The 27,831-nt window shown below is 31.6% G+C and overlaps 2 protein-coding genes across 2 annotated transcripts; both read left to right on the top strand.

Annotated features, from left to right (window-relative positions):
- Window positions 1-1,409: 1,409 nt before the first annotated feature.
- On the top strand, window positions 1,410-2,690 carry LOC101202908 (protein translation factor SUI1 homolog 1). Its single transcript, XM_004139739.3, has 2 exons — window positions 1,410-1,565; window positions 2,129-2,690. Exon 2 carries the CDS (start codon window positions 2,176-2,178, stop codon window positions 2,512-2,514), a length of 339 nt encoding a protein of 112 aa, XP_004139787.1. The 5' UTR covers window positions 1,410-1,565; window positions 2,129-2,175; the 3' UTR covers window positions 2,515-2,690.
- Window positions 2,691-10,459: 7,769 nt separating this feature from the next.
- LOC101223176 (60S ribosomal protein L27) lies at window positions 10,460-11,477 on the top strand. The gene has a single exon (XM_011660672.2). The coding sequence runs from the start codon at window positions 10,719-10,721 to the stop codon at window positions 11,124-11,126; it is 408 nt and encodes a 135-aa protein (XP_011658974.2). The 5' UTR covers window positions 10,460-10,718; the 3' UTR covers window positions 11,127-11,477.
- Window positions 11,478-27,831: the final 16,354 nt, after the last annotated feature.

The raw sequence follows: 27,831 nt of genomic DNA, 5'->3' as shown, positions 1-27,831 counted from the left end.
TTTTTTTCTAGAACCAATTCAATTTTTTTTTCAAACAATAACAATTTTTAAAAGTCTTAAATAAGGTTAATTATCATATTAGAATCAAAATTATTAAAATTTAAATGACCAAAACTTATAGTTTAAGTAAAATATTTAACGTGTAGCAGTTTAAACAAAAAAAACTTGAAAACCTAAATAGTATAAATAAATATGTGAACTTAATTAATTAATTAAAATAACATTTAAACATTCTTGGCCTCATTTTAACTTTTTATTTTTTCTAAGATTTTCAAAGGTGATCTAATGGTCACCGAGCAGTCATAAATTGTCATTAATCTAATACTCTCATCCCAAATTATGAATTAAATTTCTTGACTTAATTTTTTTATCACTAATTATTATTTTTCATAAAAAAAATAAAATGTTATCATTTAAGTTAATTTATTAGCGTTTTTGTTTGTTGACCTTTTCTCTATCCAATTTTTTGTACTAGCATCAATTAGTCACTTATGGTAGTGAAAAATTGAAACTAAATGAACATTCTAATTAACCATATTTGATAAAACTAATCGAAGAAAAATGTATTATAATTCATATGTATGTCAAAAAGGAGTAGTGAAAAATTCAAATTATAATAATCTTCACCCCAAACACAAACTCTAATAATCTGCATCCAAAACGTAGACTACAATAATCTCTAGACTATTATCACTCACTCTTTGTTACAAACCTGTCTTTTATAGATTCCTATTTTTAATAATAAAGTAATTTATTTTTAAAATAAAAATATATGTAAAAGGGTTAACTTGGTTTAGACAAAAAATAAAATAATCGTAAAAATAACAATCAAATTGTTTATATGTTTATCTATATCTAAATCTTTTAGATCGTACATAAAAAAATATTTTGTTTTAAATTATGGCATGTTTCCAATTAGATAATTGTTCTCACTTTTTTTTAATTTTTTTTTATTCCCACTATTTTCTAAGCATTTATTTTCTAAGCATTAATGATGTGTATAATTTTGGTTTACTATATGTATTCACTTTCTATGATTGTTATTGCTTTTAATCTCTATAAATGGCTAAAAATTGAACCTCAAATATTGATTTTTGACTCCACATATGGCTGGTGGTATGGAACCAGTTGGGCATAGAGAAAAGTGATTCCCAACCTCAAGTTGGGAGTTGGTGAGTGCAATTGTTGTCTACAATTCTTCTTCATTTGGGTCGGGTCAGGAATAAAACAATACGGATCCGGGTTGCGTTGGCGTTCAATGAACGCGTCGGTTTATTTCACACCGACCCCCCCGCTCCTTTTCTTTTCCTTTTCCTCTTCCTTTTCTAAGATAAAATGATTTTCTTTTCCAATTCCAATCTCAACCATCCATTACTAATCTACATCCTCCACGTCATCCTCCCAGAACATTCCAGCTCAATCCAACCAAATTTTATATTGAATTCTTTGTTACCGCCTTCCCCCCACCAACACCTCTCTATAAGTACCCCTCGTTTGCCTTCCCTCTTCTTCCATCCTTCCTTCTTTCTTTACTCCCTCCTTTCATCCGTCTCCCTCGCCTTCTGGTAACTCTCTCTTTCTTTCATTACTTGTTTTTACCCTTTTCTTTTCTGGGTTCTTTTCATGTCCCTCCTTCTGCTTAATCCTTCATACGCTTTTCTTTTATAATCAAATCTCTGATATGATCTTATGAATTTAATGGAAATCTTTGTTTTTTGTTTCTTCTTCTCTCTCTCTTTTCTTTTTTCTTTTAGATCTTGTGGTATTTGTTCTGATCATTTGCTAATTCTGGTGTTGGCTTATTCAATGAAGAGCCGATGCCGAATTCGGAAATCTTTTATTCTTCCTTTTTAATTGTGATTATCATTAATTGTTTGCTTCTTTTGGTTACGAAGATCTGAATCCCGTCTGAGTTCGGTAACGAGTTTTAAGTGTTCGTGAGAAAACAATCATGTATTTAGAAGCACGGAACATTGAACATTAAACATTAAACATTAAACAAACGGATCTAATATCCAACAAGGGTCTTTGCTTTTGCTTTTAAATTCTAGTATTTCTAGTATCTTAAGGTCTATGGATAGTGAAGGGTTTAGGTTTCCAACAATAATTATTGTTACTATGCTTTCAGATTCCCGGTTGTTCGGGTTCGAGTAAGTTTCCATTCAAACAAGGTTCATGGTTGAATTAGATTTCCAGATCCCATCTGCATTTGATCCATTTGCCGACGCCAAAGATTCGGATGCCCCCGGAACGAAGGAGTATGTTCATATTCGCGTCCAGCAAAGGAACGGAAAGAAGTGCTTGACAACAGTTCAAGGTCTGAAAAAAGAGTTCAGCTACGAGAAGATTCTCAAAGACGTGAAGAAGGAGTTCTGCTGTAATGGTAACGTTGTGCAAGACAAAGAATTGGGGAAGATAATTCAACTTCAGGGTGATCAACGCAAGAACGTCTCTCAGTTTCTTGTTCAGGCTGGTCTTGTCAAGAAAGATCAGATCAAGATCCATGGATTTTAAGCAACCTTCTGTTTGATGTTTTATCTTATGCTGTTGAATTGGGAGTACTGAACGAGTCTTTGTATGTTTTTTTCTTTCGTCGTTATCTTTTTCTTTTTCGATGGATCGTATGTGGGTGTGTGAAGATGGGAACTTACTATCAATGAAGCGTTTGATTTTGAGTATTTGCCTTGAAATTTCTGGTTTTTAATTCACCCCTTCCAACAACGTCGATAGATCGGATTGAAAGTTTAGTTATAGTTAACCATAACCATTTCTAGTCCTCGTAGGAATAAAAAGAGGAGCCTTCTGTGGAAAATCTTCAACTTCTTTTCTTTTTTCTTGGGAACCTAAATGTATTATAATTTAATATATCTAAACACTGTGTTACTTGTCAGTCAAGCTAAATTACCAAGAAAAATAATATTAATAATTAATTTATTAATGATAGTAATGTCAAAGTCCATTTTTTATAAGAAATAATTAAGTTCAATCATTTACCTATTTTTCTCATTTAATAAATGATAGTAAAGATTGAAAGATGAATAAGGAGAAGAAACTTCGTAACTACATCATTGATTCACAATGGTAAAAAAGTCATAAGTTTAGTCTTCTATACTTCAATAACAATAAATTTTGGGAATTCATAAATATTGATCATTTTTAATTGCAACACTCCAAATCATTTTTAGTTTAATTATTAATCATTAATTGTTGATTAAAATAAGCTTGCAACAGTTAAGAAATATATATCAAATTTATAAAGGTTATGAGTTCTAACTTGAAAAGCCAGTTTCTTCCAACTTACTTTGTTATTTTCATTTGGACTTGGTCTTGAAAGTTCATTGAGTCTAGTTCCAACTTACTTTGATATTTTCATTTGGACTTGGTCTTGAAAGTTCATTGAGTCTAGTTCATTCAGGAAGTGAAAGTTCAAATTCATAAATTGAGTCAGTTCATTGAGGAAGTGAAAGTTGAGTCTAGTTCCTCAGAGTCTAGTTCATTGAGGAAGTGAAAGTTCATAAATTGAGTCTATTCATTGAGGAAGGCTATTAAGCGTTTTAGATAAAAAAAAAAAAAAAGGTGAGAATGTTAGTTCTCGGGTGAATTCGAGCAAGGTACATTCTCAAAAGGCTATATAATGCATCGTTTGGCGTTCTGCTATGAAATTTTGAGGTAAGAAAGTTAATTCATTTTAGAAAAACTTTGTAGAAGGAATTTTTATCTAAAGAATTATGGATTTTAAGATAAATTTTCTATGTCGGGTCATGTAGTCTAAGCGAGAAATTAGACGAGATGGTTATGGAGGCTAGCTATGCGTTTTGGACAACTATGTGACATGATTAAGACAATCAGTTTAAGGATTTAGTGAAGTGCCAAAGCCTTGCTAGCATGCATTTTAAGGTATAAAGTAAGCTTAGTAGTCTTAATAAGGTTTAAGGTGGATTTAAGCAAGGAACTCTATAAATAGGTCGGATTCAGTATTGATTTTCTCACAATCCACTCGCGCGTTTTGATTAAAATTACTCCAAAAAAGTTTTCATTTTGAGCATTCTACGTTAGGACAGTTGGTTTAATTTGAGAGAGAGGGAAAGCTGGGTTTGAGCTAAAAGAAGAGAGGAAGGTTATTCTCGGGTAAAAACTAAAGAATCTTTACTCTAAGGTGCTTATAGGATGCAATTGGTGGAATATTTTGCTGAAATTCTAAAGTAATAATATTCAGACACTTTGCAACAACTTTGTAGAAGAAAATATTTTCATTTGAGTTTTGGATTTTACGTCGTTAAGCTCTAAAGTGGAAGAAGGGTTTTAGCTAAAAATGAGTTTCTAGGCAATGTAGGTTGTGACATGCGTGTTGGATCAGAAAGGTTTTGGACAAGAAGAAATCGGACAAGCATATCAACCAAGGGTTTGATCTACGATCTGTGAGTGGTTTTCTTCTTAAAAGTTTTGTGGGTATGCTTACTACTTTGAAAGATGATTTCAAATGAGAAAATATTTCAAGAGGTTTCTATGAAAAGTTTATATGTTCTCAAGCATAATTTATATCGTTTAAATTTGATTTGATGAACATGATTTCAATGCTAAGAAATGGTTTTCAAACCATTAGTTTATTTCTTGAGATGATGCTAACTTTTATGTGTACATAAGGAGTCAAGACCATCATGGGGTGTACAAACTATATGGTTATATGGTGATAAGAAGCTGACTTATGCATTGAAATGAATGTATAAAGCTTAGCGGCCTAAGGAACAAGGATTGATTTGTGTTCTCAGATTTTGTTGATACAATAGTTAAGCGCAAGGTAATGAGACCTAGAGTAGAGAATGATTCAAGATCCTTGACAAAAGAAATGACTGTTAACTAATGTATGTTCATGTGAAATTGTTATGTTATAAATATGTTTATTAAGAATAAAGAAATGTTGACGTGCGAAATGAAATGATTTGATGTTGTTTATGCCAAAAGATGTTTATGAAAAGGTATTGCGAAAAGGATTTCATAAAACTTCACTAAGCCTTTTAGACTTATTATTCGTTCAAGATTTATCTTCCAAGACTTAGGCGTTGAGTTCAAGAGGAGAGGAAGTTTGAGCTTGTTAGGCGAGAAGCTGCCAGACGTTTTAAGTGTTAATTTTTATCTTTATTAAGTTAAATATTGTATCATTGTGTTCATGTACTAAATGCTTTGTTAAAGAATAAAAGTTCAAAATTCGTTTTATCCTTCCACGTTAAGTTCTTTATTGTCTAAAGGATATTTGTGAAGTTAAGTGTTTTGGCGATTAAGCTATATTAAAGAAGTTAAAACAAGTGTCTTTGACGTTTGAATATTTACGAAAAATTTCATTTGTTTTAAGATTAAATAATGAACAAATACAAACTTTAAATTGAAACAGAAATATAAGAAGATGAATCAATTAGTGGGGAAGGACAATGGAAAGCACAAAACATAAGGCGTAACCCAAGAATGTGATTGATGTGTTTGATAAAGTTTTCTATTTTTATTAACTTTTCCTTACAATAAGCTTGATGAGAGGAAGATTATCTTACTAGTTCATTCGGGTAGGGATTCTCCTTAGAATTTGCAGTAGGGTTAACGTAAGAATAGAATCAAACTTTTAATCTCAATACCATTTGGTACTTTTAAAGCAATAGGAGTAGTTTTTATTGACAAAATGTTGTTAGATGTCATAATGACACCATGGGTTTCTTTTACCAAAAAGAAGGTAGAAGGAAGACTTGAAATTTGTAGGAACCATTGATTGGTTTATAAGTTGATTTATATGGCAGTAGGTGTGGAATGGAAGAATTGAATTTTTGATAATATATAATCTACCTCTCACTTTAATGTTTTTCCATCATCATAATTTTTCATTATTAAAAAGTTGAACCATCAGCAGGACATATCATTTTCCACCTCAAAATCTGAAAGCAATTGTTTGAGGCAATAAAAAGTTTTGATTTGTTGACAGTACACAATAATTATGTTCGCCAAATACATTTAAATAATTGTTGGATTTGGTGGGAGACATAATCTTTTTCTTTTTTGTTTTTACCCATGCAATTATTAACGTAAACATGTATTTATTATTACGAAGATACCTCTTTTGGTAGGATGAACCAAAATATTTATGAATATAGAAAGCTTTTACTTTCAAATGCTTGATAGGTAATCGTTTAAATGCTTGATATAGGCGTGATTGAAACAAAGTGTTTGAGTGGAAAAAGGTTATGAATAATCGAGGTCTTAGTGCAAGTATATATACACTATCGATTAAGTAATAAATTTGGAGTATTTAAAGTGGCAAATCTGACCGGACTAAATTGAAATTTAAGTTGATTATAACTATGAGTGTTCAAATAACCCAACAACTTGAACTATCCAACCTAAATCTTGATGTGACAACAGTTTTATTGTGTGACATCCATTTACACCCTAACCTTCTGAACATTAGAGAATTCCACTATATCATTAAATGAAGTGGCCATTTTGAAATCAACATAGAGAATGCGTATAACAAATTAGTAGTGTGCAGTGTAGTTTTAGTTAAGTTATAACAACCTTCGGTATTCACATTGTTGAACCTCTAACAAGATTTAACTCATGAAAAATGAAAAAATAATTAACCTAATTATTCAATCATAAATCATTGCTACAATGTATAGTTTAATTGTCAAGAAAAAGGACTACAACTCATGATTTGTGAATGTTCTATTCTATTAATTAATAAATAAAGTTGTTATTCAGGTATTGTTCAATAAATTTTTATTGAATAAGAGACTTGCTTGTTATAAACTTGGAATCCAATAAACTACGGTTTCTTGCCAATAGTATAAGTACTTGAATTTTATGTAGTGACATAAATGTGGATCAAGTTTGAATAGATAGTCTTGTTTATAGTATAAGAATATAGGGTTGGATGCATCATTCTCGAAACACTATAGATGTGATCCATTTTGTATTTAGTACAAGTTATGCAAGGGCATCCTATGTAAAAGAATTTGCATAAGACTGAATAGTGAAATAGTCACTTTTACATTATAACACTATTTACTGTTTGAAATTGATTATTTCGAATTTATTGACCTAGGTAACTTGAGCTAATTCTGAGCTAACTCGTCCTTTAATTGCAACAAATTGATAGTGACAATGTCTTTAAGATCGACATCAAGAGTGTACTTAGTGGGCATAGGATGCCTATAATTGACGAGCTTAATCAAGGTCTTGAGCCGAGAATTCTTAGTGGTCTTCTTTTCGAAGTCCTTGCAGATGACCTTGGTTGGGTACTTCTTGATTTAAGCAACCAAGCAGTGGCCATAAGTGCAATCTCGAGTCCCGTCGTCGAAGGAGCGAATGATGACCGCCTTCCGACCGGCATAACAACCTTGAAGGACAATGAGATTTTGTTAGGCTTGAGGAACTTCACCATTTTCAAACTTTTACTTCTTCTCTGTGTTTTTCGTCTCCTTACTCTCTAGCTTGAAGCCTCCAACAAATAAACAAAGGTTTGAAATACTATAGATTGTTTACATGTGTTAAATATTCAAACATTCAAGTCAAGTTTTGGTTACATTACAGTCTCAGGTCCTTTTAGGATAAGATTCTCCAAATTGTTTGCTAATCTCATCGAAAATTCTTCCTCGGTTTCACTTGGCATATTATAGACAGATTGGGCAATATAAAGGAAATGTTCTCAACTTTGATGTCCCATACAAAGAGTTGAGGTGCACACAGTTAAAATAAAGTAGTTTGGTGACAACCAAGAAGATGATAGAGCCATAAATGAGGACAATCTGTGCGAAGGACAAATGGAACCGAAATATCAAATTGTTGATGCAAAGCTAGAATAATACAATAAAATTTCTTGAGTTAATAGATGTTGGACAAGCAATTTATTAAAACCTTTTGAAGTATTTGAAGAATTTCTTGACAAGATGTCTTTTATTATCTTAAAACCCAGTAAGACTAGCTACTACAAGTGTGGAACCATGGTACCTGAGATAGCAAAGATAGCAAACCTTGGATGAGTGAAACATGTTTGAAAGGAGCATCGATTAATAATTCGGAGAATCTTAACTCGGGATTTTAAAGAAAAAGAATAAGAAGAGGGATTTTAAAGGCAAACTTCTGAAATAACTCCCGATGCGATTTAATTTGTTTCGGGAGTTCCCAAACAACTCTATCCGACGCTTTACTAGTTTCGTGGGGAGTTGGCTTCCATCTTCCAACGCCTCCCAACACTACGTCTAGAGTTTCCAAATAAATCATGACGTTTTAGTTGTGTGTTGGGAGATACTATATCTCCCGACTTTCAATTGTTGCATCGGGGGATAGGACAACGTCCTTTCTCTTAACGGTGTAAAGCTACGTCGGAAGATTCATAAATTCTTGTAGTGTTTGGAGAAATAGATATGCAAACAAAATTGAGATGTTCGTTGACTTCATTTGTGTTCTTTACCGCGGTGGTCGTTCCATTCACTGTTTTCTTTTGGTTAGCTGTAACTATGACACTGTTACATGTAAATTAGTAGCCAATGCTTAACTATTTTATCATTTGGAGATTTGGCTTAAAGATATTCCTCGTTGGTTGAATTCGGCATATTAAGAAATTAAGAAAAAGATTTGATGAACATAATTATAACACATATAGTATATTTGAGGTTAGAATTTGTTTAGTGGTTAGTTTAAACCAAGTAGTGCTCAAACGAATTATCTTATATATAATTCCACACAACCAAAATCGACAATAGAAGGTATAAAATTCATTTTTTTCGTATTACTATTTTTTATTTTAAAAAAGATTAACTTTTACCGAGTGGACATAGTTCAATGATAATTAATACTATTGTTTCTCGTAGAGATAGAATGTTTGGTGGTTCAGAACATACTTGAGATCATGACCTTTTTATCTTTCTATTCTTTCACTTAGAGAAGAATGGATCATCAATGACATGAAAAATTATTCAATAAAATACTTTGAAAAAAATCGTTCATAATCACACAACTCATGCTATAAAGAATATATGCCCAATTTTTTTTTTACCAACACTAATAATATTGTCGAGAAAATATTTATAGTATATTTTTTAAAGAAGAATATGGAGGCTAAGGCATGTACCGACCTAGAAATCTATGTTAGGGTTAAATGTTAAGATTATCCTTTAAATTTGAAATTTGTGTCTATGTTATCCCTAAACTTTAAGGATGAAATAATACGATCTTTAAATTTGAATTTATCATAAGTCTTTAAACTTTTAATTTTGTATGTAAATAGTGACACATTCCAATGTTAAAAAAATTAAACATTATGTTATATATATATATCAATGTTAATTAAACGTAATGTTATATATACATCAATGTTAATTTTCTGTTTAATTGTTTCTAAGTTAAGATATCATATGATATTAAAACTCTTCAGATTTAATATTTAAAATGTTGGATTCAATTAGAGATAAAAGTTAAAATTTCTTTGATATAACAATTTTTTTAAAGAAAAAACTATTGATTATATATTGGAATAATAATAATATGTAGTATATGTGTTCTAATTGATTTTTGAAAAATATTTTTTATTCAAATATTTAATGTTAAAAAATATCACATGAAATGTTTAAAATAATTTTTTTTATTTCATTTGCAAAATATCGTGTTTAACATACACTACATTTTATAATATCAAAAAACAAAAAGATGTCCACCTTGACTCGTAGTTTATAACTTCATCAAATAAATATGCACTCTAAACATAGAATAATTCAAGTTGTATTACGCGATACAAAATACTTTAATATTTTGCAACACATAAAATTATACAACTTTTAAAATTCTAGATGCATGTATAATTGTAATGAATAACGTGTGTTTTAGTACTCTGAAGCCAATAAAAGCTTAGTTCAACTGATATCAGTGTACGTTGAGGACCAAGAGATCTGCAGTTCGAATTTTCCTATTTTGAATTATAGGAAAGAAAAAAAAAAACATTGTTAACCGAACAGTTTTAATGGTTCTTTTTTTCAATCTTGTCCACTAGAGGCGGAAAAGGTTTAAGGGCCGACAAGATAGAATGATTTTAGGTTTCTTTTGAACAAATAGCTAGCAAAAGGGTTTGAAAATTTTATAAATCGTTGATGCCGAAAAATGGATCAACTGTAAAATTATTTTACAGAGGAGATTCGTCGGAATGTCTGTGAGACCAAAGAGAGTAAGCATGAGTGTGGTGTCTAACTAGACACACTCCAACCCTCAAGTCAGTCTAGTGTTTCGAAGTAGTCAATAGTAAAGAAAATAGTAAGTATTCAGGCGTATTTGGACGTCAAACATACGTTCAACCAATGACCTTGGTCATGTAATATAACATGTTGATGTAACCAACGGTTGAGTCATAATTGCGTCTCTTGAACTTCCCGGATCGTTGAGCGACCCGTTTAATCTAAAATCTCATAACAATATTTCTATAATTCAACTACCTTATCCATGCAAATGTTAAGTTTGACAGACACGCCCATAGTATATAGATGGACCGAGCCCAATTAGACACAAATAAGAACAAGCCCACTAACAATTTGAGGCCCAGGTCCAAATACAATTATTAGGGTTTCAGTCGAACTAAACCAATTACAAGTCAGCTGCTCCGCCATCTTGTTCTAGGTTTTACGATTTCATCGTCTCAACAGAACTAAACGGAGCATTTTTCGTAATCAAAGCTCCAATCGAGTTAAGAAATGGTGAAATTCATCAAGCCCAACAAAGCTGTTATCGTTCTTCAAGGCCGATATGCCGGCCGGAAAGCTGTGATCGTCCGAAACTTCGATGAAGGAACCCGCGACCGGCCCTACGGCCATTGTTTGGTAGCAGGGATGAAAAAGTACCCGAGCAAGGTGATTCGCAAAGATTCAAAGAAAAAGACAGAAAAAAAATCGAGAGTGAAAGCATTCATCAAGCTTGAGAATTACCAGCACATTATGCCGACGAGGTACACGCTCGACGTTGATCTCAAGGATGTGGTTAATGTGGATTGCTTACAGTCGAGAGTGTCGAAGGTATCGGCGTCAAAGGAGATCAAAAAGAGATTGGAGAACAGGTTTAAGACTGGGAAGAACAGGTGGTTTTTCACCAAGCTTAGGTTCTGAGGGAATCATTTCAGGTGTTAGAGGTTTGTTTTTTCTTGATTCAAATTTGGAGAAACGATTTTGATTATGATGATGAATGAATTTGTTGATTTTCTTTTTAGCTCTAAATGGGGAGAAGGAGGAAGAATGTAATCCAATGATTTTGAGTCGCTCAATCTCATTTAATTTTCTCATATTTGGATACAGATTCAATACCGATTGTTGATGAAAAAAACAAGAATTTTAGAGGATCAAATGGTATTTATTAGTAGCGATCACATATAGTAGTAGTAGTACATCTAGGGAGATTCTTTCACATTGTTCTTTCACGGGTTTGATTCAATCAGTCTCAATTTTTGTTATTTGTTTTTATATGAAAAGTGGATCCCTTTTGTTATTTCTGTTGTTCTTTACCTATTTTTGTAATCGTAATGAAGTTTCCTTCCAAATCTATGATTTAAATGACAATACTATGAAAATTAAACAAAAAAATCACCTTGATGTTCATCTAAACAAAATTTTGACATAATCCACTTGATTACTTTGGAGGTAGGATTTCTTGATTCTTAGTGGCCCTTGGTAGGAAGGGTTTGGTTATAGAAGGTTACGATAATATGTGTGGGTAGGAAGTGTTATGTGAGTAGTCTGATAATAGCATTCTTGGGGGAAAAGTTATTTGCTAGTCTTGTGAAAGTTATTTTATTATTTTTTTTTTTATCAAATTCATATTTTATTATTAATATTTTTTTTTTATCGAATTCATATTCTAATTCCAATACACATTGTGCATATTTTTTATTTACCAAGTTGTCCTATGTTTTCTAAAACAAATTGATTTAATTTCTCTAATGATAATGTCCATATCTAACATTATTCAAGTAGTTACATTTCATTAAATTTTCAATTTTTTTTGTCTCGTACATCGTAAACGTTAAAAGACCTAAATTGCAATATGATATTACATGAAAGACTTAAATTTTTAATAAATTTCACATATGTCCTAAATGAGCCTATATATTACACAAATGTATGGTCAAAATTACTTTAATAACCATTTTTATTATTTAATTGATTTAAAACAAAAATATAAATGAAAAATTTTGTGGATTACAATTTTAGAAAGAAGTGGAAAACGTTTAATATTTTCCATCCATGAAAATTGCGGTCTACTCCTTCTATTATACTCGGAGAAGCCCACGTGAGTTACAATGTCTTAAGAAATTTTGACATAACTTGCTTCTATATTTTGAGGTTAGGTATATTTTAGGTATTCGATTAAATAGACAAACAAACGAAAATGTAGTTTTGAATGTGATACATTATAGGGTTTATTAAGTTTTAAAGTAACCAAAATTATTGCATTGTGATACATTTTATGGGGTAATGAAAACATATTATGTGTTTATTTAACTTACATTATGATTTACATATGTAACAAAAACTGTGTTTAATTAAAATGCATTATGGTTTACATATTTAAATGATAGTTAATTTTGTAAAATCTTATTTAAATGTAGTGTCGAAAATAGTTAGAAGAAGTGTAAGATATCTTAGGTCGAGGAGTAGGAAGATCAGATCAAACAAACATGATCCATTCGTTATTGATGAAGCGAAGTTATATTTGGTATTAAATGTTGTATGATGTTACTTTATTGATGTTTCATATATTACTTGTCTCATACGTATTTATACATAATCATAATTAGCAAAAAGGAGCTGAAAAAATAATACAATTAATGTATGTATAACATAAATATTTTAAATATATAACATAATATATTTTATATTTCATTATAAGATTGAAATGAATAATCAGGCAACGAAAATACTAACTTTTGCTTAAAAGCAAGCTGTGAGGGAGAGTTTGAGGAGAGGAAATCAACCATCAAAGATAATAGGGTCACCCTTCACAACGAAATTTGGATCCACAGAGCCAAAGAAGGAAAAGTTAGAGCTCAATAGTCAACAATTAGAAGAACCAAGTTTCAAATTGTTATCACAAGCACTTTAGGAATTTGAAGTTGAATCTAATAGATTTAATGTTAAAGGTTATGTGCTGAAGTACAAATTAGTTTTTTGAAAACTTTATGTGTAATTTATGTTATGATGAACATAGAGTACGTTTCTGAAGTGATGGGCTGTTGTCGCCTCCTCGAGAGGGTTGAGATGGCTTTACAAACGAAAAAGAACCTATAGTTAGATTGGATAGTAACAATGATGAGCTTGAAGTGTCGCCCACCGAGGACGATCCTTCTGCGTTATCTAACGCATCCAAATTGAGAAAAATGTATGAATCATAATTACCGATTGAAAAGTTAGGCCTAATTCCTGGAGGCATGAAAACCAACAAACGTATAAAATTAAAATTCTTAAGAAGACATTTGTATACGTTAAGAAGACATTTTTATTCATTTTCGCTTGACCCGCTCAGATGTGATGATGATGATTGTTTGTTATTGTCTATGAAGTTGTCTGTGACAGGATGCATAATATTTGGTATTTCCACCACGGTTGCACGGAGTTGCATGCTCGATAAGTGTTTCGTCCACACGATGTCCGACAGTGATTTTCAATACATTAATTTGGTCATTCTCAACGTTGTTCGCTTCTGGCACGTCTCATACACGTTTATTGTATACCACTTCAACAATTTTCCAATTCGTACCATTTTTATTGATGGGCCTGGGTTGCGAGAATCATCGGTTCCTTAACGAACCAAAAATGAAATGTGTTTACTGATTTATACCCTAATTCCACGTGCATCATATGATTTTTGTTGATGTTTGTGTTAAACAATCTACACTTACAAGGTCAAGCACGTCGTTCAAATGGATATTGAATGTGCAACACTTCATCCAAAACACCATAAAAATTGTTCTCGACACCACCTCCACTACCTTCACCGACTAGCATGACTCCACTATTTTGTGTTGTGCGTTGGAAAACACGCTCCAACTTGTGAAATCGTACACCACTGATAATGCATCCACTGTAAGAGCTAACCTCAAGTGAAGGTCCTATTGCAAGTGAGAATAAATCTTGAGAAATAATGTTTGAACTCTCACGCCTTTTTGATATAACCTGAAATGAGTGTGTACATGAACGAATTATATAGAATATAAAATATTGCATGTACTCTTTCTTGAAGTCATCTACTCCTACATATACTTGAGCTTTGAACCATCTAGAAAAAGCTCGTCCATGTCTTTTCAAAGTTTCAGAAACGGTTTTACCCCGACAATGTATCAACGGTAGATGTTTCATACAGTACATAATTTTGTGTTTAGGTGACGACAAATATAACAAATACCCACCACGATTAGTATAGAGAAAATACTTGTGGTACTTCGCTATTTCATCAACATTGTTGACCAATGAAATAGTCGTTGCTCTTCTTGTGATATGCTTGAAAAACAAGACACTGTCAATTGTAGTACCTTATGAATGAACACTTCGAACTCAACAATCACCTCGTCCTCAGAAATGCTATCGTCATTTTGATAATCTCTTGTGAATCGTGTCTTAATCGCACATATATACCGCGAACAAAAAGTATTTGATTCGTTCATAAGATAGCATTCTACAATAGACCCCATAGGACGTGTTTTGTTACAAACATATTGTTTTAGTCTTCAGATACTTCTTTCGATAGGATACATTCAATTGTAAGAAATTGGACCAACAACTTTAGTCTCGTATGGTAGGTGAATTGCAAGGTGTACCATTACACTGAAAAAAACTGGAGGAAATATTCTTTGCAGGTTGCACAGTATAATTATCACATATGCCTGCAATCTGTCTAAATCACTGACTCTTATCATTCCAATGCACAAACCATGAAAAAAACTACATAGTTCAGTAATAGCAGTGTACACATTTTCAGTAAGAATGGACGAACACAAGTTGGTAGAAAGTCGATGTAGCAGAACATGACAATCCTGCATTTTGAGACCTAATATTTTCCCCTCGTTTGCATTCACACATTGTGAAATATTAGAGACGAATCCATCGGGAAACTTAACTGCTATCAGAAACTTGCAAAACTCAACTCGCTCGCTGTTAGTAAACGTGTAGTTCGCATGTGGTTTCACTGATCGATTACTGGTTTTTATCAAATGTAAGTCTTTTCTTATTTTTAAATCTTGTAGATCCATATGGGCATTATGAGATCCTTGATTTTTCCTTCAATATTTAACAAAGTACCAACCAAGTTGTCACAAACATTCTTTTCAATATGCATTATATCAAGTTTGTGATGAATAAGTAGTCTCAACTAGTAAGGAAGATCAAAGAAAATATTTTTCTTTGTCCAATTAAGAGATATTTTTTTCCATCTTTCAACGTACGATGCTTGTTTATAACTGGAAACTTCAACAAATCTAGTTGTTTCAAGATTTCTTGGCCATCATTACAATTGGAGGTGTCTTACGCTCTACTTTTTCATCATGTAATCTACTTATGCACCAAACGTGGTTATCTGAAAGACAGCGTCGATGTCCCATGAAAGCTATTTTTTCTCTTATCTTGAACGATAATGATCTATCTCCCATGGGGATGGGACATGCCTAATACCCTTTCATACTCCACCCAGATAGATCATTATATGCTGAAAAGTCATTAATTATCCATAACAAGATTGTATACAACTGAAAATGCTGATCCGTAAGAGAGTCATATGTACGCACACCAAAAGTCCGTAGATTTTTCAATTTCTCAATTAATGGTCGTAGGTACACATTAATTTCCTTACCAAAAGATTTTGGGCTGGGAATGAGCAAACACATGAAAAAGTTTGACTCTTTCATTCATTTCAATAACAATAAATTATAAGAAATTAACATCACAAGCCACATACTATACGAGGTACTCATATGACTGAACAAATTAAATTCATCTAACCCAAACGAACGTTACATGACTCTACATCACCTGAATGTCTAAGCACATCCTCTGTTTCCACTCGTTTATCTTTATGTCATCTCATGTCTGTCGAGTTTTCTTGCAATACAAACAAGCGTTGAAATAAAACATTGGTTTAAAAATAAATTAAAAAATATTTTCAATTCAAGATTTTAAATTTGGCCACTATTTTTCTAAATGGGTGTTGTGGGGTGCTAATACCTTCCCCACACACAAATGATTCCCTAACTCAACTCTATTTTTTCACAGACCATTTTTTTAATTGTTTACTTTATTTCGATGTCCAATCACACTGTAAAAAATATTGGTGGCGACTCCTATTTTATTTTAAAACTAGCTCTTTTGAGGACGTCGGCCGCTTCGCGTCGTCTCGGGCACGTGACGACATTGTGTAACGAGTAATGGTGATTAATCTATCATAAGATGCTGGTGGAAATCCTAGTTTTAACGCAAGACGCTGGTGGAAGTGAATTTCAGGTCTAGGCAGGTAAATGCCAGTGGAAGTGAATCCCAGGTTCGAGCGAGAAATTGGATTTGTGTTATGGATTCCAGATGTTGGTGAATGTGAATCACCAATCTAACCGTGGAATGAAATGTGAGATGTTGATGAATGTGAATCCCAGGTTCAGGCGATAGGATGCTAGTGAAAGCAAATCCTAGGTCTAAGACTGAGATTGATATGAAATCTTGGTAGAAATTCCAAGTCTATCGTGTGACGCTGGTAGAAATCCGAAGTTTAACACGTGATGTTGATGAAGTAAATCTCAAGTCTATGCGGGTAAACGCTGGTGAAATGAATCCCAGGTCTGGCGATTATATGTGGTTGGAAGAATCTCAGGTCCCGATGGTGAATGGTGAATGTTTGTTGGTCTAAACGTGTGGCACTATTGTGCTCGATATGGTTGTACTTTCTATTGAGAATATGTATTGATGTGATGAATATATACTTGTGTTCATGAAATTAAGTTGTTATTATTGAAATTTTTGTATTCCTCAAACAAGTATTTCCAAAACTCATCATTCACTAAGTCTTCGACTTACGTTTTAAGTTTCCCATCCTCAGGTTGTCAGGCGTTGAAGCCAAGTAAGGAATGGAAGTCCGGCATAAAAGCAAAGTAAATGAGGGAAAGTTGGGTTATTATGTAAACTTGTGCGGCGAGCAAGTTGTGTCATCCTATCTTGTGTTAAGGAGTCAGTTGGTAAGAACTTCGCTCCATAACGACGAGAGCTACAAATTAGATTGAAGAAAGACCATCCAACATGTCAAGGTTGGTGAGGGCCAAAGAGGATGAGTGTGAAAGAACTGAGTCAGAAAAGGAAGCCCTAAAGGTTATCCGAACTGAGTCAGGAAAGGAAGCCCTAAAGGTTGTCCCTAAAATGGTTTCCGAACAACCAAGGAGAAGGATGAAAATGTGGTCCTTACACCTCTAAATACCTTGTCGTAAAGAGCAACATCTCGGTGGATGAAGGAAGGCGAGGGGATCAAAACTTAGGTTTTATTTATATACTTTGCTAGAAAAGGAATGTAACTATTAAGTGTGAACTTTGTGTAAAGTGTTAAGTTAATAAAAGAAGAAGTTGAGTTTATTTCGCTGCTTATCAATTGTACATATCGCTTAGTAAATGAATTTCTTTGTTATGGAAATAGTATTAAGCGATGGAGTAAAGTCTAAAGGTTACATATCTTTATACTGCAATGAGCAAGTCTCCAAGGTTCGAGTCGAAGGCTTCATGATGAGACAAGTTGAAGTGAGTTGTTCCACTTACTAAACGTCATCGCATCATCTCATGGTGAGATATGTGACGGGTGTCTAGGCGGCACGCTTCCATCTAGTCACAAAAAGTGGCATTTGGGCGGGCCATGATATTAATGTCTCATTCAATAAATTTTAAGTCACACATTAACATTTCATATTTCTTTCACCAAGAACATGAATCATTCCCACACATAGGCTACTGTGATGGCCTTTTCATCAACAACATCCCATGGAGAATTACTTGGTTCACTTTTCGTTCCTCGGACCGCTAAGCTTAATACGCTTCTTTTACGCATTGGCCAACTTCATTTTGACATGTAGTCCTTTTGTATCTGATTGCCTTTACTCTTTATGTGCACATAATAGTCCGCTCTTTGATAGGAATAAGACTAATGATTTACTCACAAGCATATCATACAATCATTAAACATAGAACTTTACCTTAAGCATAACATAAAAGCTTTGTTTGGAAATCATACTTTTTTCATAAATATTAACGTGAAATACAGTATTACAAGATAACAACATAAGAGTTTAGAATGAAAGTTTTAAAAATCTATATTTATCTTTGAAGAAAAATCACTCATAGACTAACTTTCCTCTTTAGAACACCTAACCCTTCTCGTCTGATAACACTTCAGCACCACAACACTTTGTCTTTCCCTAACAAATTCTCAATGTAATACCCCTCTTCTTCTGTCCTAATCTCCTATTTATACTAATCCAAAGTTGGATTAGTCACTCTTTAAACTCTCTTAAATAGCCAACTATTACTTGAAGTGCTACATGTCAAATTAATATTTCTTTTTGTCATGCTTAACCTTAACCTCGACACGTAGCCCACTAATTAAGTTGAACTCAGAAATTTCCCAGAAAAATTCTAACTCTCTATCACCTGGCTTTATCTTGTATTAGGTCATCAAAGCGTCTTGTTACTCTTGACAACAACCCCCTTCATCGTGTCACCTTGCTTCAACGCGAACCATCAGAACGCCTAAATCCTCAAATGCTTCCTTTTCAAAATGTCTTCTTCAAAATATTTCTTAAACAAACTCTTAATTCACGACCCTTCTATTCCAGACACGGGTCTCACATAGTCACTGGTAGCCTTTGAGTCATCCAATAAGGAGTTCTAGTCAACATCGTTGCAGCCTTTAAGAACAGCGAAAAACCTTTGATAGTGTAATCCTAAATTCTAGGTTTTCTAAGTAGTTCATAACCATTTATATAAAATTCTACTGTTCTATACTACGTCTGCTTGTAAACCTACAGAGCAGTCCTACCACATAAGTTATGTCGAGTCTAGTGCATTATCTGAGACTGCCAATGATGCTCGCATACTCTGATTGGTTAACAATGTTACCAATGTTCTTGAACAACTTTACACTAGGGTCATAAGGAGTACATGTTGATTTATAATTGATAGTAATTATATTTCTTTAGAATTTTTTCTACGTAATGAGATTGATCCAAACTTAGTTACTTTTATTTCTAATATTACACTGGCTTATCCTAAACCCTTCATGTTAAAGTTTGCACTTAACATAGACTTTACATCATTTATTACGTGCAAATTTGACCAAAGAATTAACAAATCATCTACACATAAACACAAGATTATGCAAAGATTGTTTTCAAACTTATGGTAGATGCTTTTATCACTCCCATTGACTTTGAAGTCTTTTAGACAAAACTTGGCTATCAATTTTTTTTATGTCATTACTTAGGAGCTTGTTTTAGACTATAAAGAGATTTGTCTGACGCTTATAAATTTGTTTTCTTGACCATGGACTACAAAGCCTTGAGATTGTTCCATATAAATTTATTCTTCTAGTTCTCCATAAAAGAAAATGGACTTAACATCCATTTGAGATACTAGGATGTTATTTAAGAAAGCAAGAGAAAATAATACACAAATTGAGGTCACCCTAGTGATTGGAGAAAAGGTGTCAAAGAAGTCTATGTTTTCTCTTTGTCTAAAACCTTTGGCTAATAGTCTAGCTTTAAACTATTGTTCTATTAGGTTTGAGTTTTTCTTTAGAATCCATTTACAACCTATAGCTTGAAAACCCAAAGGTAAGCCTACTAGGTGTCTAAGTCCTATTCGACTCAATAGCGTCCATGTCATCATTTATAGCTTCTTGCCATAAATTGGCATCTAAAGAAAAAATGGCTTCTTTCAAGTTCTTCTACATTGAAGGTCCCCAAAAGCCTTACAATTCTAGTTCATTTGCTTCTTCCAGCTTTTGGGTCACTTTTACAAAGGACACTAATTTTTTTTTTTTTTCTTTTCCTGGCTTGGCCTGGCCTAACCTTATGTTTTTTCCTTTTCAACAAATTTTACCTACACTTTACATTTTAAGATTGTTTTAAGTACCCTTAAATCATTTTTATCATTGTTAGAATTAAGAAAATCATCGACAACAGTCTTGTGAGTAGGGACTAGGGTCATTGATAAGATGTTAAAAATTAGAAAAGATCCTTGTTTTGTTCTTACACCGAACAGAAAATCAAATTTCTCAAATCGTAATTTCATTAAAATAACCATAAATAAACATCAAACAAAAGAATAGACTACGACTTTTCTTTCAGCATTAAAATTCATTTGATACATAAAAGAATGCTGCAAAATATTTTTTAACTCTCGATTTAAGATAGATCCCATAAAATAAAACCTAGTTAGTTGTGAAGAGTAAATTCATACTAGCTAAAGGAGCATCAACTCCTCCACATTGTTAGATAAAAGATCATTCCTCTCATTCTCACGCTTTCTCATTTCCAAGATCAAGGCAAGCTTCTCCTCCTTATCTTTCATTAAGAAGGCCTTTAATCACCTAACTTGTTGGGGTTGGTTTATTAGTGCTTACATTTACGATTCCAAAGCCCTGAAACTACAATTCATCTCTAAATTTTTCCCAAATTTCATTTTTCAATTTTTTTCAAAAATCACAAGCTATAATACCTATAATACTTTTCAAAGCGAAAAACATACCCCACACCTCATTCACATCTTCACCTCCTAGAAAAACCCTTATACCAAAACAACACACTCGACAATGTGCAACACTAACACCTAAATGCAAAACCAATTAGATCTGCAACAAAGCTTCCAAACCACAACACTTGAAAACACCACCTAATAGTTGTGTAATCTATACCCAAATCCCATTTTCTCATTGCAAAGACCCTAAACTTAGTAGTTCCAAAAAGAAACAAAAATGTGTGGAACTCAAACAAGCAGCAAAATAATAAAAGAAAAGATAAAATAGAGAGCAATAATCAAGAGGAAATAGTCTGCCAAATTTATTAACAAGAAAATCTTAATTTTATCATAAATTTTCAAATCACATAATAACCATGGACCATCCATATACATGTACATACACACAATATATATGTATATGTATATGTGTATATATATATATATATATTACACACATGTGCATACATACATACATACATATATATATATATATATATATATATATATATATATATATATATATATATATATATATATACATGTATGTATATTTGTATACATGTATGTATATTTGTATACATGTATGTATATTTGTATACATGTATGTATATTTGTATACATGTATGTATATTTGTATACATGGACACATATGACATATACGTATGTATAGGTAGACATATACGTATGTATAGGTAGACATATGTGTGTATTTGTGAACATTTGAATGTATATACATATATATACATACAACATACATATGTATGTATATATAATATTGTATATATATACTCAAGATGATCATCTATCTATCTAATGAGTCTAGGACTTTCGTCAAACTTTGGTTCATTTCCAACTATTTTCTCGTCGAACAATGTTCTGGTTGAACCTCCTCTGAAATGGACATTCATCTACTAGCACATCAACATAGAGGATAGGTGGGACATGCGTCCTCCTCAAATTATCGATTTTTGTATTTTAATATTATTGTTGAAGTGTCATTTCCAAGTTCACATTTACATTATTTAGCTTTTATATATATATTATAATTTCAAAATTTAAATGCTATAAGATTTTTTTTCGATCCATTGTTAGAATATACATATAATATCATTGACTAGTAAGTTCAAATTCTTTTTAATCTTTTTAGTTTGCATATTTTCCAAACTATTGATATATTATAATATTTATATTGTTTAATACTAATTTTATTGCGTAAATATATCGATATGGATAGATATTTTAAAAGAAAAACAACAATAGACACTATATAGAATCATCATCCTAAAAAGGAGACATATCCTTGATTTTTTATACAGAAATCAATTCAAGAGAACCATTCGTAGATTCTAGTCTAAGAACTAAAATTTCTTAATATAATTATAATATTCAAGATCAAATTCGCGTTGAGCATATCAACAAAAATGTCCTTGTCATCCTTGAAATTTTTCTTTTTCATTCAAGAAATTGAGAGGAAAGTCAAGATGATTTAATCCAACTTGGTTCAACGAATATCCTAATTGGTTAGAATATACCATTTCAAAAGTTGTTAGCATTTTGTTTATGTTGGTACTTGTTCAAACTAGAAGTAAGTGAACGAAAGAAAAAAGAGAGATTGAAAACTCATGTTGGTGGTCTTAATAGTCCACACAATCAAGCTTGGGGTAAATGTAAGGTTCCCTTACAACAAACGCAATATATTGAAACTTTTTTAATTAAGATGTCTGACCAAGCACGAATTGAGTATCGAACTTGATTAGGCGCATCAATTGATTATACTCAATTTTTATTATGACAAGGTCTTGCATTCTGTAGACATGATGAAACTGATGATTCAAAGAATCGAGGTAACTTTTTTAAACTATTGTGATGGTTGTGCCACCCTAGCAGCTATATAGTCATAACCATGACAAGTGATACATAACTAATTGTAAAGCACTAGGAAGTTTCATAAAGTAATACAATCATATAACAATCTGTACAATCATAAAGCGAAAAAGAATCGTACCTTTCTCAAATTTCCTTCTCAATTTGCATTCAAAGTTTTTCTAATTTCCAACCATAACTTTAACCATGTAATCACAATATAATATCATATAACAATCACAATATAATATCATATAACGTAACTCAATTTCTTCTAGACGAACTATTCATTCGAATTATAAATAATACTTATCTTTCAATCTTATTAAATCTTACTTAATTTATAATGAAAATGAATAATCCTAATTTTATATCATTCCTTAGATATCTCAAAAGAGAAAAAGAATATAATACGATATCTAAGAGAAAAATAATATAATATTTGTAAAAACTATTATAGTTTTACTTAATTCTAGAATGAAAATATTTCCCATCAAATCTAAAAATAAAAGATTTTATGATCTCTCTAAAATATTTTCCTAATTAACCATTCATATTCAATAACAAATAGCAATTATGTCAAGAAATTAAATTAGGTGTTGTTTTAACATAAACTCACGTATTGTTTAACAAATCTAATAAAACTCTCCAAATTTGGAGAGTACTCTCAATTTAAATCACATGCAATCTCAGCTAAAGCATAGCTATAAAGTTAACCACTATGTTACAAATATATTTTAATTAAAATAAAATATTATTTAACATATATATTTGTAATTCGATACTTCAAAATTAATATTTTGTTAAATCAATTTAAATCACATCCAACCTAAATTGTTAGATTAAAATTGTTAGAAATATAATGGTAACTATCATTTATAGAATCTAAAATTTTGTCATATAAATATTTTAATTTATTTTAAAAATATTCCTATACTCATATGATCCAAACAAGTTATAAGAATGCATAAATTGTAGGACACATGGACAACATATATATACACATTCTTCACTGGGTGAGAGCTACTTATATTATCAAGTATACTTGCTATGCATGGACATGTAATATTTATCATAATGTTTACAATGCTAAACAAATTCTTTAAAACTATCGTATACCAAATTAATTCATATAAAAAAATATGTTATATCAGGTACTAAAGTGGAGTATTATTAAGTTAAGAGAACTTAGGGTTTGGGTAATGACCCAAAGAAATTTAATGCAAAATTCATAATAAAGTTTTCATTAATTACTACAAAACTATTTTCTATATATATATATATATATATATATATTTATTGAATTGCCCATTTTATATGTCCAATTGATGTTTACAGAAACCACACCAATTTCACCAAGCACATGGTTTTGGGTTTTGAGAAGAAATGTTGTCTTCCCTTTATTCTAAAATGAGTTGGAGGATGTGGAAGTAATGGCTTTTAAGTTGGATGATGTCAAGTACTTTTCTAAGTGTATACTAAATATTGTAATTTTATTATTGTTTATAACCTTATTTGTTCTAAATCTCTCTTTCTCTAATTTTTAAATGATTTGTGTCTCTATTCTTCCTCGGGCTGACAGAAAGAATAGAAAATAGAAGCTTCACTTTTAAATAAATGAAAATTTTATTTTTAAATTGATAAAATAGTAAAGCAACGATCTAAACAAACAATGGTTGGAACAATCTCTTAAATGTCTTAGCCCTAAATGAAAAAGTTGAATCATAAATACAATGTTTCAATAAATCTCAATATCCTTTAATTAAATAAAACTTTCAACACACAATTAACATCTAACATCATCAAAGCTCCACATAATTTTTGCAGTTGTTTCAAATCTTCTTCAAATTGTGTGTGTTCAGGCATTCAAACGATCAGACATGAACAATTGGAGTTTCCAAACTTCGTCCTCTTCAAACCATTTAAAATCTTCATACATTTGGCTCAAATCAAGGGATTTTCTTCTTGTCGGCTTATATGACCGGAGACTCACCTGTCAAACAACCTACTGCAAATCCTAAGAAGAACCACGACTGAAACATATAACACCCACGACAAAACTCACCGTGAAACTTGCTGGAAACGCCGCTTCACCCTTCTATCCTTTGGCCCGCAGCTAAACCAGTGAAAGTCGACTAAATCCGACTCCAACAAACGTCGGAACGTCAAAACCCACCACAAACTCACAACCAATGTCGAACGCCATCAAACTATGCTTGAAAAAGTTGGTCACCACTAACGTCGAAACTTCGATGTTTTTCTCTTCGTCAACCGACCTCTGATATCACTAATTACTTGTCATATTTGCAATATGTAAAAAAAATGTGTCATGAGCTATTTTTTTCTAAATGTTTTGGTCATCTGATGCAATTTTCCTATGAAAAAAGCTGAAAATTTTGTATTTATATTTGTCATTATTACAGGGGAGGGTCTAAAATTTAAATTCAAATTGTTATTAAAAATATATATTATGTATTATTTAATAAATCATTTAAAATATAACAAAGCTGAGAAATCTTGTATATATATTTGTCATTGTTATAGAGGAGGTTGCTACAATCTTGTCCAGCAACAAAATAGCAGATTTTGTTAAGATTTACCAAATTTGAAGGTAAATACAATGTCTTTGTCCTATTTCCAATATTCTTTCTCATTTTTAAACTATTCAAATACATTGTATTTGGAATATAATAGATTATCTTATACGCAGGTGAATGATGTTATATCTTGATGAACAATTTTTTTACCTTTTTGTGTGTGTCCCAAATCTGTTGCTTATAACATCATTCATACTTGACATATACTATGTTTGGAAATCTTAATTATATTGGTTATTATAAAGTTTGGTTAGTTATATTTAGGAAATCGTTCTTATTGTTGGTTTTGTAACAAATCTATCTTAATGTTATGTTTTTTAGATTGAAAAAATATATGATTATATGAGTAAATAAATATTAATATTTGAATATGCAATCATGATATAGAACGAATAGTTTATCACATTATTTAAAAGCATAAATTACAATACAATTATCTCAGCAATATGTACTATACATTTGGTCAAACACCGTGGAACTAATCTGAAAATAATAATATTGGCATGAAGTATGTACAAATAAGTACAAGATAACTCTATAGAAAATCAACCCAATCAAATCCGGTCAATTTAACCAATAAAACAATTTTGTTAAATTAAGAAATAAACAATAAAAATGAAACAAATTAAATATATTCAAATTTATACTTTCTTTATATTTTCCAAACAAATATTTTCAAGTAGGTTAATGAAATATATTTATTTACTACCCATAAAATATTTTTAAGGAGCTCAATAAAATATTTTAGATTAAATCCAATTTATTAATTTGTTAATAAATGAATAAACTTTGAGATTATAAAAACAAATTAAAACTAATAAAATATTTTCGTACGTCAAACTAAATGTTTATCATGAAAAATACCAAAACTAATAAAATTTCAATTTCAAATTTGCACATTTCTCTCAAGTTTGTTATAAAGAAATTAAGTACTTTTTTGAAAATTAATTAATGTTCGTGTTCGAAACGGAACGTATTACATCAACAACATGATAATCAATATATCGAAAGGATTTTAGTGGATGATATAGAATCTAAATTCAAATTGATATTAACAATATGTATTATGTATTATGTAATAAAGTTTTGATAAATAGTATGAAATATAAAGAATTTGAAACCTTTGAATTTATCTTTGCCATTATTTTAGGGGTATTATCTAAAATTTGAATTCAAATCGTTATTAAACAGATCTATTATGAATTATAGAAATAAATTGTTAATTAATTGATTTAAATCTTAAGAATTCAAAAATCCAGTAGAAATTACAGTCATATTTTATGGAAGCATCCTCTCCGAGTCTTGTGTTGTATTATGTTAAATGTGTTGAGATTGATGTTGATGTTATGTCTTGAACTAGTGATTTCTGAAAAATGCAAAAGATTATCCATGTACCCTATGTGAGATGTCTTATTCTTGTTGTGTGACCTAGGATAAGATGCTTTATTCGTGTCGTGCGATCTTGTATGATCTTGTATGGGATGCCTCATACTGTGTGATCTTGAATAGGATGCTTCATACTTGTTGTATGATCTTGTATGGGATGTTGCATACTTGCTGAGTGATCCGGTATGAGATGCCTTTTTGCTTGTTATGTGATCTGGCATGGGAAGATATGTTATGCGTAAGAGAATTGATGGTACTTGTCAATGTGTTGAGATATCTCTACATGGCTATAACTTGGCAAAAGAGTGTGGTAAACGCTTGAGCCAAGTAGAAGGTACCCAAAAAACTTAATTGATTGCACATAATTAATCTATGAGATAACACCTAGTATGCGAAAGGCATACGATGTGATAAACTGTGAAATAGTGGATTTACATTTTGCCATAATTCTTGTTCTGGTAAATGATTACGTGGCGATAAGGTAAATTTGATTTATTTAAAGTATTTGATAAAAGATTTCACTCACAATGCCTTTTCGTTTAACCCTTCAAATGTTTTGTTTTCTCCTTTTTTCGGGTAGCGAAGGATATCCGACGCTAAACTTGTTGTCTTAATCGCTTATCGTGCCTCCTTAATCGCATCATTTTGATAGTGACCATATTTACCTCACATAGCATGTAGAAGCTAGGGAGAAAAGTCAAGTCGTAGTTTTGAGTCTGTATTCCATTTCTTTTGAAAGACTTGTGTACTAAGAATCAAATGTACCCTCACGATTTGTTTATCAATGAAGTTTTCTTATTTCATTCAAGTCCAAAATATGCGTTTAAATTTTGTGGTATAAGAAGTTGTTTCTTTTACTGGACGTTCAACGTGCTGTCTCACGGGAGATACACGTTGAATGACTAGGTGGCACACCTCCACTTAATCGCATGAACTAACATTAGGAGCGGGAGGTGACAATTAGAGGGAAGGATGCATTTCAGATATGAGTGTAGTATAAACAGCCAATCTAGTTAACAATATACATAAAATCAATAAAAGCAAACAAAAACAGAGTGTTAGGCAAAAGTAAACAGGATACATATACAGAGCTTTTAATCCAATTCTTAGGGTATCCTAAAAAGATAATTAGCTTCATAATGGCAAACAAAGAGCACATCCATTAAAGATGTAAGAACTTATATTATTGATGAATGCAAACAAATACAGAACTCCTTTCA

Source organism: Cucumis sativus, chromosome 7 (genome assembly GCF_000004075.3).
Source record: "Cucumis sativus cultivar 9930 chromosome 7, Cucumber_9930_V3, whole genome shotgun sequence".
NCBI classification, from domain to species: domain Eukaryota; kingdom Viridiplantae; phylum Streptophyta; class Magnoliopsida; order Cucurbitales; family Cucurbitaceae; genus Cucumis; species Cucumis sativus.
Note: the sequence above shows the minus strand (reverse complement) of the source record. Positions and strands in the feature narration are given on the sequence as shown.

What these genes read in the sequence shown, in the direction of transcription:
- LOC101223176 (XM_011660672.2), top strand. Translation starts at nt 10,719, where the DNA reads ATGGTGAAATTCATCAAGCCCAACAAAGCTGTTATCGTTCTTCAAGGC.
- LOC101202908 (XM_004139739.3), top strand. Translation starts at nt 2,176, where the DNA reads ATGGTTGAATTAGATTTCCAGATCCCATCTGCATTTGATCCATTTGCC.